Raw genomic sequence first — 17,936 nt, 5'->3', positions numbered from 1 at the left:
TGTCTCATGAGTTTTTTTTTAAAAAAAGGGCAAGTGTGTACTTGGCAGCACTAATACATGGAATTTCCTCCTAGGATCCCCCGCCATGTTTATTTTTAGACTTCAGTAATAATTTCCACAAAAAATGTAGGAAAAATAGTGCATGTCCAGCTCTGAGTTTTTACTAGCAATCACCCCACCCAGTGATGAAATGGTTACTTTGAAGTGTGTTCACTGTGACTATTTCTGCTGACACATACATTGCATCATCACAGAAAAATACCAAGATCTTTCCAGTGTGAGCCCAGCAATAGGATGTGGCTGTATCAAATGGTCAGATAGCACTGATTATAAACTAGCCAATGTTATGATCAGGCTGCTACCTAATTACTTACTCTTAGTGGCTTACTGTAGGCAGGTGCCTTTCCAAATGTGTGTTCATGCTCAAGAGTGGGCACCCACTTTTCTCTGAGGTGTATTTTTAGCTCCTTTATTTTGCTCTCAGGTGGAGGATGCCCTGTCCTATCTTGACCAGGTGAAGCTGCAGTTTGGTAGTCAGCCTCAGGTCTACAATGATTTCCTGGACATTATGAAGGAATTTAAATCTCAAAGGTAACAACTTATATTCTGCTTTCCTCATATTAGATTAGAGAGAGAGTGTGTGTGCGCATGCATGTTTGGGAGATGCAGGCAAGAGACGGTTAGCACTTTCCACTTTGGAGATTATCCATCCCTTGGTAATCTCTAGAGTCCTTTTCCTCCTGTTTGCTCCATTCGTGCTGCTGGTTGGACAGTGCTGGGAAGTGCAGTGTTGGTCAGTATTTTCCATTCTGGAGCCTAAGCCAATCCCCTCATTTGTGCCAAATCTCTGCTTAGAAAGTTGGAGTTCCCAGTTCAGTCGTTACAGCTGATCCATTTGGTTGTCTGCTTGCCAGTAGGTGCAGAGCGGTCAGACTTGTGACCAAATCACATTGAGTTAGTGTTATTTGGACAAATAAAATTGGCTGTAACGTAAGAACAAGTTAAATAATACATGAGGAAGAATCAGTTTTGTCTTGTTTCCTGGCTTTGTCGCAAGCTAGTGATGGCTAGATAAAAATCTGAATGGAAAGTATAGTTCCTTTGTGTGGGGTTCCCAGTTTGCCAGTGAGCGCCCCTTTGCAAGATCTGTGACCTTTCTATCTTCTTGTTCCTTTTCAGTATTGACACTCCAGGAGTGATCAGCCGCGTGTCTCAGCTCTTCAAAGGTCACCCTGACTTGATCATGGGCTTCAATACCTTCTTGCCACCTGGCTACAAAATTGAGGTGCAGACTAATGACATGGTGAATGTGACAACACCAGGGCAGGTTCACCAGATCCCCACACATGGCCTCCAGCCTCAGCCACAGCCGCAGCCTCAGCATCAATCCCAGCCTTCAGCACAGTCGACCCCAACCCCAGCACAGCCCGCGCCACAGCCACCACCTGCCAAAATCAGCAAGGTGAGAGACTTTGGATACCACAGGCAGAGTGAAATACCTAGTCCCTGTTTAGAAATGGTAAGAAACTAAAGATTGCAAAAGGCTTAACATTTCATCAAAGGAAATGTAAAAACTGAAATGTCTGTAAAATCACTTTCGCAACTTTTTCACATCATGAAAACGACAGTAAACATGTACCAGTTTGGCTCCGCAGCAGCAGCTGTGAGTGTGCATGTGAATGATAGGATGATCACTCATGGAGACCATCTCTGGAGAGCGGTCATATTGCCTGGTGATATGATACGAGTGTGAAAATAATCAGTCACTGAACTGCCAGCACAGTGAAAAGGACCATATGTGAATATAAATGGTTCTACAGAACTGTCTAGAAAATTACTGACTTTGGAAAAGTCTTAGCATGTAAAGTAAATTTTAGATGGAATCTAAAGTGATGGATTTGGTCCAAAACTTCAGAAACTCCTTTTTTTAGTTTTAGATTTGGAGCAGGCAAATTCAGGTATGAAACAGTGACTCTATTTTTGTTACTGTAGCATCTCAAAACCCTAGTTTGTGCTCCTGCCTGAATAGTCTCTTTGGCTCCAGCTTACTTTCCTTTCGTAAAAGCTTTTATTTAAAAAAAATAACCAACAAAAAAACCTTACTGATTAGTTTGGAAATATTGCTTTGATTAAAAAATGAATTTGCTATCCAAAATCAATAAATTTCAAACCTTTCAATTGGAGACTACCAAAGGAGATGCAAGCCAATGTTATACATTTTATTTGGGGAAAGAAAGATACTCAGAGTCTCTAGCAAAATGTGGTAGAGACCAATATCCGAGGATGGTCTGGTACGCCCAGATGAATGCCTTTTTTAGTTAGCTCAGTTGCATTTGATATGGGGCCCCGATAAAGCAATAGATAAATATTGAACAGAGAGGACTTCTTGATATTCCCCTACATTATTTTTGTTTTCTGCTGAGAAACAGAAATCCTGATGGAAGGGTTGGCAGCTGTATGAAACTCTCATGTAGAATTTTCCATTGTTGTTTGCAGTGTTGTAGCTGTGTTGGTCCCCAGATATGAGAGAAACAAGGTGGGTAAAGTAATATATTTTACTGCACCAACTTCTGCTGGTGGAAGGGACAAGCTTTTCAGCTTCACAGAAGTCCTCCTCAGGTCATATGAGAGAGAGTTCTGAGAAGCTTGAAAGCTTGTCCCTTCCGCCAACAGAAAGTGGTCCAATAAACGATATTACCTCACTCACCTTGTATCTGTCATGTAGAATTTTAACATTTGGGGTAATTAATCACTGGAACAATTTGCCTAGGGACATGGTGGATTCTTCTTTTGAAGTCTTTTTAATCAAGTTTGGGTGTCTTTGTAAAACATGCATTCTAGCTCAACCAGAAATTATGGACTTAATGCAGGAATCACTGGTGAAATCCTATGTCTTGTGTTATGCAGGAAGCCAGACTAGATGACCATAACCTTCCCTTTCTCCAACACTGGTAGCATGCAGCAGGATTCTCTGACCATTAATAGAACCTCAGAGTGATGCACTAGTGGTAGTTGTCTTCTGCCTTTATATAAAAATAACATGCAAAAAATACATGAAGAGAACATTAAGGTTGGTTGCAAAGTCAAACACTCAAAAATTAGGAAATCTCAGATTTCAAGTCCCTGCTCCAAAGCATGGAAGCCCTAGAGCATCTCAATGAAATGGTTGTAAGCATTTGTTTTAGCACGGGCAAAACATGCTTTTCCTTGATCTCCTTCTCAGAACTAGCTGAACTGTTTATGCTAAAACTTTAGCCTGAAGCAGATGCCAGGCATAAGAAACTTGAGCTTGAAGAGTTAGTTTGACAAAGTTATAAGCAACTGAAAACAAGGTCTTATAATGGTTTAATGTAGTTAAGTTTAAGCCAACCTTAACTACAAGGATTGTTACCAGAACTGCCAGTAACACTCTCCAAAATACAGCTTTAATGCATGTTGGAAGGCAGTGGAAGGTGAAGTATTTTCAGTTGCATTGAAAATTACCAGCTCCAAGTTGGCTCTAGACCCTTCTGTGATTTTGTTGAGCCTCCCACTAAAGGGTAGCTGTGACGAAGTGGGAATGGTCGTAATGTTTTCTCTGAATACTGTGTGGGTGCCTCAGTTTCCCTAAAACATTAAGAACATTCCCACTTCGTCACAGTAGCAACCAAATTTTAAAATCCTAAATTGATTTTCATGTTTGTTAGTGTCAGTTATGTGACTAACTGAATATTGGAAAAGGAAAGTATCTTCAGATTCAGTTGCCTGGCTTTATGGAGTACAGGATACCTTCATAATGGAGACAATCACTAGCCACCCTGGAGCAAGTTAAGTCTATGCGGTTTGGTTCCTGTTAATTTGAAATATGAAGACAAAAATGACTCAGCCAAAATCGAGTTGCTCTGTAATGTCAAAATGTTTCCTCACTACTTGAAAGGTGAGGTCTTCCTCTGTTTTACCAAGTGTGCTTTGTATCAGCTCTTTAGATGATTGTAACATCCTACATTAGTTTTCCTCTGTTTTCTTATATGTATTTATTCGGTACATCCATTAATATTCAGAATCAGTTTTTGAAAATAAAAATAAAATTCCATCCAGGATCAACCATTAGGAAATTTTCTTGTGTGGATGAGTTGTGTGGATAGACAACATTGACTTAGTTTCAGTGTACCTTTCCTCCTCCATCTCCATCAGTGCAAACAAAAATTTGCTGTAACACTCCCAGCTGTGGAGTTAAGAACACCAAGAAATGAACATGCCACAATCCCTAGTGCTGAAACATACGGGTGGGGCTATTTCACTGGGCATTAGTATCATCAGGGTATGTCCAGCCTACTCAGCCTCTCCATTGGTCAAATCAAAGTATCTTGGGTAGACTGAGAGCTTCCATCTCACAGAGGTACCCTGTGCATGGTGCTCTGCTGTTGGCATCAGTTGTGGGAACAGCTCCTGCGCCTCTCCACCTCCCCCCACCCCCCCGCAGGTTATTGTGTGCGACTGATTTTGTTGCGTTTTAATACTACATGTTCTCTTCCTAGGATTTGATCTGAATGAAATAAACTACCACAACACAAATCTCTAAGACAAAACTAAGTGTCCCTTTTCTTCTCAGCCATCACAATTGCAGGCACATACGCCAGCCAGCCAGCAGACTCCCCCAATTCCTCCATATGCATCACCACGCTCTCCACCTGTGCAGCCTCATACACCTGTGACAATCTCTCTTGGAACCACACCGTCCCTGCAGAACAATCAGCCAGTTGAGTTCAATCATGCCATCAACTACGTCAACAAAATCAAGAATCGGTTCCAGGGACAGCCAGACATCTATAAGGCCTTCCTGGAGATCCTCCACACGTATCAGGTTAGTGGAACACTGTCTACGTGCACTACCCATGCAGGTGTTTTTAAGTATGTATAAATGTGTGTCATGCCTTACCATAGAACATTCATTTACGCCTGTATTGTGTATCTGAAGGGGGTATGCGGAAGATTGACATACTGACATGCTCAAGTAGCAAATAATTAGCTAGAGGGAGAGTGGGGGGCAACTTGTGTATTTCAAACCAGTTTAACTGCGTGTGAGTTAACAGTGCAAAATCAGCATTCGTCTGATTGCAATTATCTGAAATAGTGGGCAGGATTTTTAAACCAAATGTTGTATGAACCTGGGGCATAAAGGGGTGATGGATATAATGCATCTACATACGGTAATGTGAAGGAGAGAGAACAAGCTATCTAGCATCGGTACCTTTTCAGTTGATGTTTGCCCCCTGAGCATTTGGAATGACTCTTTGTTTTCAGAGGAGCTGCCAGCCACCATATTCAGTTTTTCTTTCGGTTGCTGATTTTCCAGTTAGCGATACAGGAGCAACAAACATAAACTCTCAACTCAGGAATGAATGTTTTGAGTTGCATTAAGTATTGCTCCCTAGGGAAAGAAAAGCAGAAACTAGGGAAAGCAGCTGTAATGGTTCTTGTTTCCTTTGCTCTCTCACATCCCCCATTCCTGTGACAGAAAGAGCAGCGGAATGCCAAGGAGGCAGGTGGTAACTACACACCAGCTTTGACAGAGCAGGAGGTGTACGCACAGGTAGCGCGCCTCTTCAAGAACCAGGAGGATTTACTCTCTGAGTTTGGGCAGTTCCTGCCAGATGCTAACAGCTCTGTGGTGAGTTCAACCCCACTAATTTAGTTGGTAGAAAGCTGGCTATGCAAGAAAACTGAGTTCAGAAAAGTACACTGCTTTCCTCTTTTCTAAGTGTGTTTTCAAACAGTCCTTCATTGCACATGGGGAAAAGAGGGCAGGGAGTACAGTCTCTGTTGACAAATCTTTAAATGTGACTCCTGTGCCTCAAAGACCTGTTCTAGGACTATAATCACTGCTGTAAAATGCACTGGTCAGCTAGAGCTAAGGTGACGGGGTTTCACATGCACCTTTGCCCCAGCGCCAGAAGCTCACATTACTAATAGTCTTGTGGGTTTTTTTAAATAAGCTGTTAAGCAAGACAACTGCAGAGAAAGTGGAGTCAGTGAGAAATGACCACGGTGGTACAATCAAGAAACCCCAGCTCAACAACAAGCAACAAAGACCCAACCAAAATGGCTGTCAAATCAGACGGCACTCAGGAACTGGAGCAACCCCACCAGTGAAGGTAAGAACATGCATAGTTCACAGCTTTTCTCCCAGAAATAATGGTAATGGGCAAAAATTGAGGGCACAGAGTAGAATGCACTTTATGTACTTGTTTATATTGAGGCTCAAATTCCAGGTTATGAATAGATTGAGGGCGAAGGAGACCTACCCAGGCTTCTAATTAGACCCTTTTCAGGTCTGCCTTTAATGGCAGGACTTAGTAGTATCCATACAAAGAGGGCTAGAGACTTAGATGCAGCCTGTGTGAGTAGTGTGGCAGTAGTTACCAGTGGAGAAAGAGGAACAGTGCTTGCTTTCTTCTTCTATGTTGCTACAGAATACACCGGGATATGTTTATTGATTATATTGTTTTATTTAATAAAGCAGCATTTGGAGGGAGTAGATAGGGAGAAGCCTCAGTAAACCTGACCAAGTGACAGGTTGTCTGAAAAGCTTGCAATGCTGTTCTCAAGGCATTTGGGGGAAGTAAAAAAGGGGAATAGTTATGGTGTATCCCAGGGGTTGCATTAAATCAAAATTCAATGCAGGTACGTTGGGCTCTTGTGTGTTCTTCCCATGCTAAAGGAAATTTGAGAGTTCTGATGAGTCTGTGTTCTGTTAACCAAGCCTTGCTTTTACAAGCTACCAGAATTTCTGGGTGGATAAAGCTTTGCAATGAAACAGAAATGGCAAAGTGGTCTAGTGTTTGGTTATTGAGGTTGTACGGGTCAAGTTTGCCTCTTTTCTCTCTGTGCTGGTAGTCTTATCCAGTGATCCCAGAGCTCTACATTTTGCTTTGAAAAGGAAAGGAACAGCACCCATCTCTCTAGTAATTTAATCCCTCTTGCCTCCAGAGTGATGGAGCAAATAACAATAATGGTCAGCTTCCAGCAGTCCTCTGAGAATGAGATGTGTAGCTGTGGGAGGGAGGGTTCCTTGAAGACCCTGGGAACAAATAAAAGAAGAGAGCAAAGAAATACAGAAACTATGGGGAGGTGCAAGATTGGAGTAGGTGGGAGAGATTCTGGCAGAAATCTAAAGGAGTTTGTCTTCATTGTTGTTAAGTACAGAACTAATATATTGAGGTGTATTCTGTGCAAGTGGCTTGATGCATTTTTTCCATCTTTGCATTAAACATTATTTAAAGTTTTGCTGCTAGTGAAAAATAAAGGCTCCTCCTCCCCCCTCCCCCCCATGAAACAGGAGTATGGGGAAAGCAATTATATAAAGTCCAGGGGAAGCAAAGAGGGGAGCGAAGTGAATATTTTAATTTTGGGGGACCAGTAGAAACTCAAATATAATTCTCCTCCTAAAAATTTGATGTTGACTGCTCTATTTGAAAGAATAGTACATTCTTGCTATAATGAACCTGTTGGGATCCAAGCCTTTTGTTCGTGATAGCCATGGGTTTGTTATAGCAAAAAGACAATCAAAACAAATGGGGGTCTGGGGCTCCGGCTTTCAGCCCTGAGCAGTGGGGCTGGGGTTCTGGATTTCAGCCCCAGGAGAGGGGACGGGGGGTAGGAGCCCACTCCTTAGTTTCTGCCCTTGGGCTCAACATATGAGGCTGGATAAAAATTGTGCAAGTATGTGCAACGTGTTTTTGTTTTGTTTTAAACACAGTACAGTATTGTACTGTAATCGGGCTCCAGGGACCAGGTTCATGATAGCCAAAGGTTTGTAATAATGAAGGGCATTATAGCAAGGATGTACTGTACATGGGGTGTCGGGGAAGTTGAAACACATGCCCTCACATGATAGCTGTGCAAAATATTGTTATTGCATATTTTAATCCTCCTTTTGTGGTTTTACTTTTGCTATTTGCAGAAGAAACCAAAGCTGCTTGGTTTAAAGGACCAGTCATTGGCAGAAGCCAGCAAACATGGGGTGGGGACAGAATCTCTGTTCTTCGAGAAGGTGAGTGATGAAATTCTGAATAGACAGTTTTGCACATTTGATTCATGCTCATAGCACATTGGTTTTCCAATGTAACTAAACACAGCGAAGTCTGTGGCGTTCTCTCCAGAATGAGACTTCTGTCATCTTTTAACTACATGTGCTATCAGCTGGTCTATATATCTGATATATATTAATTTAAAAAAATTCTGTGCATATCCCTGCCCCTAAAGTCCATCTTTGGCTCTTCAGCTGCCTTTGATCCACGGCTTTGTCCCCTCTGGGTAGGTAAAGATGGCAGCAGAGCATAGCTGTCAGGGGTTGTGGCTGCCAGTTGTCATGGAAGACAAAACTCTGCAGGAAAAGGCATCTTTGTTCATAGTTCACATTCATCTCCCATCACTCTGAGCCCCCTATGCTACTGGTGACATGGCCTACCTTGTTGTGTTGGCAGTGTCACTTTCCATTCCCCTCCCCTGTCCAGCTGCATGAAGTGGGGGCAACTTTGCTTAAATGAGTCAGTTGCATTGTAAGCTACATTTTCCTGAGTGGGAACAAACCATGTTGTGCAGTTTTTACCTATTTCTTGCCGCATCTCCTGACCACACAGACTAGACTGAGGCAGGTAGGCAGTATGAGATGCCTCCAAGTAGTCCCTTGTACTCTTCCCTGAGGTGTCCACAATTTTCTCTCTCCTCCATTGCATGTAGCAGAGCATGTGACCCCAGGCAAATGCTCATTTTAACTACATATCCACGTGCTAGTGACACCATCCTGATCCCTGGGGTATGGCACAGGTTTGCAGTTTGAGAGGTAATGGTAACCGAAAGCCCATACGTTGCATGGAAAACACTGAGGTGTTAACCTAAGTAAATGTAGAAATCCTAGCAGGAGAGTCTGAATCACAACGATGAATAACCTGATGATGCTACTGCTCTATTTGATGTGAAGAAGCAAATTGTTCTCATGGGGGAAGGTAATGGTATTTTAAAGAATCTGATTCAGCTGTATCTTACTGAGAAGAGGAGGATTACAAACACCACTTTGTGGTGATAATGGCAAGCTGGAAAGTTGTGACTGCTGTAGCGTGGATTACTGATTGTTAGGCTACAGTGAATTGTTCTGTTGTCTGGACTTGCAGTTTGCCCTAGTGGGTAGAGGATTACCTGTGTGACGCGTCTGCTTCTAGAAGCAGAACAGCAGACAGCTGTTGTAGTCTCTGCTGACAGTGTTCTATGAACCAGTTTTGACTGAGACTCTTCTCAGTGTTCCCATATTTTGCTCTTCTCCTTATGGGTGGACACAAAGATCTTGATTGCTTACCTCTTTGGGATGGAGGAGGATGTCCACTAGGAGAACGGCATGCTTGGATCAGTCATCATTCTTGCCTCATGGTCTGCGCAAGCGAGAACCAGAGACCCAGTTTAATTTATGCTCTGATCTATTCTACAGAGGTTCTTATACCTTACCTGTTCACAGTAGTAGTGCATGGGCAGGGGAAATGCATTTAAATGTAATGGCATAAAACTCCCAAGTCTAAAAGAGTGTGTCTGATTCTGGCTGTGAGAGTAACCTCATCTGTTCAGGATAACACCTGAGAGCACAGTATTAAGTCTAGGTTGCACTCATTCTCAACTCTGTATTGACTGTTTTCTTCCTCCCATATGTATGTAAGGTCCGCAAAGCTCTGCGTAGTACGGAGGCGTATGAAAATTTTCTTCGTTGCCTGGTTATTTTTAATCAGGAGGTGATTTCCCGGGCTGAGCTTGTGCAGCTAGTTTCTCCGTTCTTGGGGTAAGTGGAGGATGGGCAAATCCATTTCTTTATATGGTCAGTGCTTGGAGGTGGGTGACGTTAGGGGATCTAGTCTGTTTTTGTTCGGGAGCTAGGAAGGAAATGCTGACTTGTGTGGCCATGTAAAGAAAGAAAACTTACAGCTGGTTCTGTGGCCCAGCACTCCATAGCTTCAATAGTTTGACTGGGCATCTGATTTCCTGAGCTACCTGCAGCACAAAGTGTACACACCAGAGATGGAACGTTAATGTTGACTAGTTTATCTGTGTGCCCTGCTGTTTGCTTAATTCTTTTCACAAAATAACTGGTAGAGAGTTGCCCTTACAGCAGTGAGCTAATACCAGTTCACCTCTGAGATCCAAATGTGTCACCTCTGAGGTTCCTGTCTCCTCCAGCCCTCCCTGAACACTTCTTATTATGAATGTAGGTGGCAAATTGCCACATGCTACTAGCAGGCCTATGAGATAAAAGGAACACCAATCGTACTTTGAGATCCTTTATAAGTACTTTATAAATTCAAAGTGCATTAGATTTTAGATTCTTCTTTGGCTGTCCTTCATTGAAGCAAAAGAACAGCCATTTTTTCTTGCACATTGTCACCTGATTTGATGACCGCCATTTTCCCTTTCTGGTGAAGTGCCTGAAAGAGGCAGTTTTGTGGCTTCCTAGAGACTGCAAAGAATGAAAAGGCAGCTAAGAGGAGTGCAGAAGTGGTGCTGTTATTACTGATCCTTTTACCCTTCTTCAGAAGATCTAACAATGGTGCCCTAGCAGCCTCTTGCTTTGTGATTGTGAACTATTCCCCCCCCCATAAATATAGTAATTTTGTCTTTATGGTACAGAACATACCAACTCGAAAAAGGAATAATTGCTAACTTCCAAAAGTTAGTAGAGTCACATGGAGCAGATCAGTTTTTGCCCCAAAGCAAATTAATGTCCAGAACAATACACCATGAAGTGCAAAACTGTAAACCAAGAGGGTACAAACCCTTCTTTGGGAGTTGATAGTGAACAAAACAATTCCACCATAAGTTATGGCAGAGACTGTATGTAAGTTTTATGTACCTTAGTTATTCTTACATCAGTTTGGGGCTGCAAGGTTAGTATTCCATGCTGCTCTAGACCGAATTAGCACACAGGGCAGAGAAGGAGGCAAAGCGAAGATGATGATAAATTAAATCAAGACCAGAGCCTCGTTTTTCTGGCTGCTGTACAAACACAATATGAAAGACTGCTGCAAACAACTTACAATCTTTGTTTCGCTTCATTGAAACTTGGCAAACTTTGGGTCATTAAGAAAGAGCCTGATGTTAGCTAGAAAAAGTAAAATATTAGACCTAAATCAATAAAAATAACTTTTTAAAATGATTCTTCCTCTCATGTATCTTGTGTGTGTTCTGAGCTAGAGCAGGAACTATCTATATCTGGAAAGGTACAGTAAAGCTCACTTTATTATTTTAGAGCTGGGGACATTAGTCCCTCTGTCATGTAATGACAAAAATGCAATAAATGAAATGATTAATTAGCATTAGTAATAAGGCTAGAAGCTTCTCTTATTGCTGAAGCTTTGTAGGCGATCACAGAAATATAGGACTGGAAGGGACCTTGATAGGTTGTCTAGTTCAGTCCCCTGTGCTGAGGCAGAACTAAGTATTATCTAGATCATGCCTGGCAGATGATTGTCCAGTCTGTTCTCAAAAACCTCTGAGGGTGGAGATTCCACAACCTCACTAGGTAATTTGTTCCAGTGCTTAACTATCCTTACAATTCTAATGTCTAACCTAAATCTCCCTTGCTGCAATTTAAGGCCACTACTTCTTGATCTGTCCTCAGTGGTTGAGGAGAATAATTTATCACCCTCCTCTCTTACTAAACAAACCCATCTTTTTCTCTCTCCCCCCCCGCTCCCCTCCATCTTTCCTCATAGGTCATGTTTTCTAAACCTTTACTCATTTTTGTTGCTCTCCTTTGGACTTTCTCCAGTTTGTCCACGTCTTTCCAGAAGTGTGGCGCCCAGAACTGGACACACTACTCCAGTTGAGGCCTTAACAGTGCTGAGGAGAGTGGAAGAATTATTTGTGTGTTGCTTACAACACTCCTGCTAATACATCCCAGAATGATGTTCGCTTTTTTGCAACAATGTTACATTGTTGACTCATATTTAGTTTGTGATCCACTATAACCCCCCAGCCTTTTCTGTAGTAGTCCTTCTTAGGCAGCCCTTTCCCATTTTATATTTGTGCAATTGATTATTTCTTCCAAAGTGTAGTACTTTGCATTTGTCTTTATTGAATTTCATCCTGTTTATTTCTGACCACTTCTCAAGTTTGTCAGGATCATTTTGAAGTCTAATCCTGTCCTCAAAAAAGCTCGCAACCCCTCCCAGTTGGTATATTCCACAAACTTTATAAGTGCACTCTCTCTGCCATTGTCCAAATCATTTATGAAGATATTAAGTAGAACCGGACCCAGAACAGATCCCTGTGGGACCCCTGTCGATATCTCTTGCAGCTTGATTGTGAACCATTGATAACTACTCCCTGAGTATGCTTTTCCAACCAGTTGTGCACCCACCTTTTACTAGGTTCATCTAGGCTATGTTTCCCTAGTGTGTTTATGAGGAGGTCATGTGAGACCGTATCAAAAGCTTTACTAAAGTCAAGATATATCACATCTTCTGCTTCCCCCCCTTCCACAAGGTTTGTTAGCCTGTCAAAGAAGGATATTAAGTTTGTCTGACATGATTTGTTCTTGACAAATCCATGTTGACTGTTACTTATTGCCTTCTTTTCTTCTAGGTACTTACAAATTGGTATTGATTTGCTCCATTATCTTTCTGGGTACAGACATTAAGATGACTGGTCTGTAATTCCTTGTATCGTCCTTATTCCATTTTTTACAGATAGTTACTCTATTTGCCCTTTTTGAGCCCTCTGGGATCTCACCTGTCCTCCATGAGTTCTCAAAAATAATCACTAATGGCTCAGAGATCTCTTCAGCCAGTTCCTTAAGTATTCTAGGATGTATTTCATCAGGCCCTAGTCACTTGAAGACCTCTAACGTGTCTACGTAATTCTAAACTTTTCTTTTCCTATTTTAGCCTCAGATCCTAGCCCATTTATACTGATGTTCATTGTGTTAATTGTCTGAGCACTGCTAACTTTTTTTGTGACAACTAAAATGAAAAAGGCATTTAACACTTCAGCCATTGCTGTGTTTTCTGTGAGTGTGTTTCCCTCCTCATTAAGTTAATGGGCCTGTCCTTGGTCTTCCTTTTGCTTCTAATGCATTTGTAAAATGTTTTCTTGTTACTCTTCATGGTCCTAGCCAGTTTAATCTTGTTTTGTGCCTTGGCCTTTCTAATTTTGTCCCTGTGTACTTGTGGTGTTGTGGGGTTTTTTTATATTCCTTTGTAATTTGACTTAGTTTTCACTTTCTGCATGCTTTGTTTTGAGTTTCAGTATGTTGAAGATCTCCTGGTTAAGCCAGGGTGGTCTCTTCATACATCCATCCTTTCCTATGCACTGGGATAGTTTGCTCTTGTACCCTTCTAAGGTCTCTTTAAAAAACTGCCAATTTTCCTGAAGTCCCTGAGACTTGCTTCCCACAGGATCTTACCTACCAATCCTGTGAGTTTTCTAAAGTCTGCCTTTTTGAAGTCCATTGTCATAAACTCTTATTTCATTATCTCTTTCACCCAAGCTGCATTCCACCTTCAAATTCTCAGCCAGTTCCTCTCTTTGTTAGACTCAAATCTAGAATAGCCTCTGCTCTAGTCACTTTCTTCACCGTCTATCATAAAAAGTTGTCTCCAGTGCATTCCAAGAACTTGTTGGATAATCTGTGCCCTACTGTATTATTTTCTCAACAGATGGTTGGGTAGTTGAAGTCCCCCATCACTACCAAGTCCTGTTGTTTGGGATAATTTTATTAGTTTAAAAAAAAAAAAAAAGCATATCCACCTATTCTTCCTGGTTTGGTGGTCTATCGTGGGCACCTACGATAACATCACCCTTGTTTTTCTTACCTCTTTTATCCTTACCCAGAGACTTTCAACAGGTTTGCCTCTCATATCTATCTCATCCTCAGTGCAAGTGCATACGTCTTTGATATACAAGGCAACCCCTTCTCTGGTTTTTCCCCTGCTTGTCCTTTCTGAACAAGCTTATCTTTCTATACCAATAGTCCAGTCATGTGAATTATCCCACCAAGTTTCTGTGATGCCAGTTATGTCATAACTGTGATTATTCACTAGTATTTCTAGTTCTTCCTGTATTGGTTTTAGTTTCTAATAAGGTCTTCAGAGAGTAAGATTATTTTTTCACAAGCAGAATCCACTTCAGTTACCAATATCTATGTGCTTACTTATCAGCTGGTATTTTCTAAATCTTCCACCTAATTGTGCAACACCAGCTGAGGCTCTGGTGGTGTGAGGTTCACTCTTCAAGGATGGAATTTTTCTTCAGTGGAGTCCTAGAATCAGTATTCAACTTCTTTACCCCTTTCCAATCAGGAAAGTAATGATCTGTTTTAAGGCTGAGTCCCTGAATGGCAGATAGGTTAGAAACCAGCCAACTGGCTTTTATATCTAACCTAAATGGTCAGAGATTCAGTTTGAAAATGTTGTCAGAGTGCTCCTGGCAAGTCTTGCCTACTCTGGGAGAAGCAGCAGACCCAGTTCCTCATATGAACCCAGCTTTTGAGATGAGTGAGGATGAGGCAGAACAAAAGTGTTTGATCTCAGACATCATGGCAACAGCCTCCCAGATGTGAAGGCATTTGCCACAAAAAAAAATAGCCTTCAAGATGAATAGAAGCAGGAGCAATCCAAAGAAAAACAGAATGACTTTCTACACTGGCATCCACTTACCAGGCCTCCTCAAAGTGCAGTTGAGTGGCCAAGAGTCTTCTGTCCCCAGATGTGACTTCCAAGGGCCGTCTTGGACCGTCTCTCTCAAGTGGCAGCTCTGACCCAGTATCTTAGAGCACTGGTATTTGATTTCTAAGTCGCTACAGTTTTCAAGGCTTTCTTGTATGTTTCTTTTCCCTTAGGAAATTCCCAGAACTGTTCACTTGGTTTAAAAACTTTCTGGGTTACAAAGAGTCTGTTCACATGGAGACATTTCCAAAAGAACGGGCTACAGAGGGGATTGCCATGGAGATAGACTATGCCTCTTGTAAGAGACTGGGCTCCAGCTACCGAGCCTTGCCCAAGAGTTACCAGCAGCCCAAGTGCACAGGGCGGACTCCGCTATGTAAAGAGGTAAGGCACTCTAGCCAAAGGAATTGCATGCTGGGGGAAGCCCATTTCCAGTCTGCTAGGACTTGAATGGTAGCTGGTAGAAAAGGGCAATAAGGGGAGTTGACTGCATAACTCTAGTATGCTGAAAAGTTGCAAAGTCAAGCACTCAAAGTTAGGAAATGCTAAAGCTGGCCAGTATAACCTTAATTCGCCCACATGTGCAAATGTATTATGATATAGTCTTCAGTTTCATCATCACATACTATTTTTTCCACAGAACCCCTGCCTCATTCAATAGTAGTGCTGCTACCAGCTGTGTGAGAGAGTGTGAGAGTGAAAACAGATTCCTCACAAAATTGTGTTTTCTGAGAATTCCATAAAGTTTTCCTTCGTTTCAGTTGTGGTGTGTATGTACACCAGAAAAACTTTATGGGATTCTCAGAATACATAATTTAAAAGAATCTGTCCAGTTTATAGAGACTTCACAGATCAACAACCTGAGTTTCCTTTTCTCCTGGCAGGAGGTGCAGAGTCAGGGGATGTGCACAGTCCTTGCTATGCTCTGTAACGACCTTTTTTTGATCAATGCAGGAATGGTGCTGGCTAGTACTGTTTACCTATCAGCTGAGGAAGGCTAGTGGTTCTGATACGGGTGGGATAGGGACTTTTACAGGAGGTTATCTAAGTTCCTAGTGGTTTATAGGAGGGATTAAGAGGATTCCCTGGAGAAGAGGGGAACCCCAGAGCACAGCTAAATGTCTTGCCTAGATGGCTGTGAAGATCTTTGCCACCACAAATGTTGCCACAAGATTCCATTTGAGGGGATAGGCAGGGCTTTGCTCATGATGCCATGGAGAAGGAAAGGCAGGATGTAGCTGACCAGTTACCCGCAAATGGAAGTGCTTTTTTGTTGTAGGTGATAAACATTTAATTGGACTGATGGTAGGCTAGCATAAAATAACATGGTGAAAACCAGCTGCATCATTTGAAAACCTTACTGTAACATGTCTTTAAAGGATGACCTATGTGGTATCCTAACAAACTCTGTCTTGCAGAAGATTAGTGATTCAGCCTCACACACTTCAGGGTCTATGAAAACGGGCCAAAGTTTTCAAACTTGCTTGGCTGAGATTGGTCTCCCAATCTGTATTTTGGCACCTTGCCTCTTTTTTCAGAGGTTCTGAGAAATCCCAGTTCCCACTGCAGTCGGTGGAAGATCAGTTGCTCAGGACCTTTGAGAATGAGGCCAAGGTGCCAGAGTATGGATTTAAGCACCTGACTAGGTTTATATCTATGTTTGAATATAAAGTCCCTACAAAAAGCCATGGGCACCTTAACAATTTATTATACTTACAATAATCCAGTGAGACCACCCAGCATCATTAAACAATCATTTTAACAGAACAAATTTAACTCAGCCAGCCAATAAATCCAAAGCAACAGAAATACTACTTTTACCCTTTTTTTTGACTTCCCTAGGAGAAAAACCCCTAGCTTTCCCCACAGACAATGTCAAATCATTGGCTTTTGCAGTATGCCCAAAAGGTCGAGTTTTGGCTATAAGGGGTCCTGTGGTATGTACAGGAGAGAATGTTCACCAAGGAAAAGAGACCATGGATGTAGGGAATCTGAGATTCCTTGTCAGAGGAACATGTAATGATGTAAATTTGGATGTCTGCTTCTCTGATGGCTCAGAGAAAAGATCCCTCAGTCTTCTGCTTTTCTCCTGCACCTAAGGTTTTGAATGATACTTGGGTATCCTTCCCTTCCTGGTCTGAGGATTCCACCTTTGTTAGCTCCAAGAAGACACAATACGAAGAACACATCTACAGATGTGAGGATGAGCGTTTTGAGGTAGAAGTTCTTCCAAAATCATTTCTTGGGAAGTCTGGGATTCTATGAACTGCCTAGCTGTATGGTATAATACTGCTTAAATACTGATGCCCAGAATCATTTTTTCTGGGTGACCCATGTCTCACATGGTTATAGGATCATAGAATCATAAAAATGTAGGACTGGAAATAACCTCGAGTCTAGCCCCCTCCACTGAGTTGGACCAGGTAAATCTAAACAATCCCTGACAGAAGTTTGTCCAACCTGTTCTTAAAAACCTTTAATGACAGAGAGTTCACAGTCTTCCTTGGAAGCCTATTCCAGTGCTTAACTACCCTTATAGTTAGAAAGTTTCCTAATATCTAACCTAAATCTCCCTTGCTGCAGATTAAGCCCATTACTACTTGTCCTGCCTTTGGTGGACATGGTTATGCTTCTAATTAAGGACTATTCAGCCTTTGTGAATACAAGGAGCAAAATTCAAGTAACTGCTTCTGATCACCAACCCCTTCCCTTCCAGCCCATTGACTTTATCCTGGTCAGTAGCTTTGGCAGAACTTTCTTCCTCTTCAGTTTAGGTCATTCCAAATAAAACTGTTCAATGACAGGTGCATAATTAATGCTTCCTTTTATTAGCCACCTAGTACATAGGGGCTGAAATAAATCCCTGTGTTAAGTCTGAAAAATGACATTTACAGAGTGTTTAAATGATTGACACTCCAAGTGGAAGTCAGCTCAGCAATTATTTGCCTATGCTAAGATTATTACTTCCTTTTGTAGTAATGCTGTCAATTGTGTACCTCCCACACATGGAAAATCTTATTTCCTAAAGGAAGCATTTTGGTAACCTGTAACTTCTTGTGGAAAGATGCAATACTGTATAGGAAGCAGATGAAATGTAGGTAGATTAGAACAACCAAATGTGGAAATATTAAACCATTTCTCAAGTGCCTCCTGTTTTACATGTAAAGCATTACAAAAGTATTAAGTTCTTGTTTTGCTTCACTTAAATGTTAGGGTAAGTCTACACTTAAAACACGGCAGCTGTTCTGATGC

At 41.8% G+C, this 17,936-nt stretch overlaps 1 protein-coding gene across 3 annotated transcripts in view; it reads left to right on the top strand.

Moving 5' to 3' along the window:
• The window catches only part of SIN3A (SIN3 transcription regulator family member A), a 54,522-nt gene that overhangs the window by 19,522 nt on the left and 17,064 nt on the right, over nt 1-17,936 (top strand). For 2 of the 3 annotated variants that reach the window (XM_077827782.1, XM_077827783.1), the window contains exons 4-12: nt 485-591; nt 1,180-1,462; nt 4,592-4,843; nt 5,498-5,650; nt 5,976-6,134; nt 7,943-8,032; nt 9,687-9,805; nt 14,858-15,068; nt 16,785-16,901. In XM_077827782.1, the coding sequence (XP_077683908.1) occupies nt 485-591; nt 1,180-1,462; nt 4,592-4,843; nt 5,498-5,650; nt 5,976-6,134; nt 7,943-8,032; nt 9,687-9,805; nt 14,858-15,068; nt 16,785-16,901 (1,491 nt within the window). The remainder of the gene's footprint in view (nt 1-484; nt 592-1,179; nt 1,463-4,591; nt 4,844-5,497; nt 5,651-5,975; nt 6,135-7,942; nt 8,033-9,686; nt 9,806-14,857; nt 15,069-16,784; nt 16,902-17,936) is intronic. The other variant, XM_077827784.1, reaches the window with a different exon arrangement.

The sequence above is a fragment of the Eretmochelys imbricata genome, chromosome 10 (genome assembly GCF_965152235.1).
Source record: "Eretmochelys imbricata isolate rEreImb1 chromosome 10, rEreImb1.hap1, whole genome shotgun sequence".
Taxonomy (NCBI): domain Eukaryota; kingdom Metazoa; phylum Chordata; order Testudines; family Cheloniidae; genus Eretmochelys; species Eretmochelys imbricata.
The sequence above is the reverse complement of the archived record's forward strand: the minus strand, read 5'-3'. Positions and strand labels throughout refer to the sequence as shown.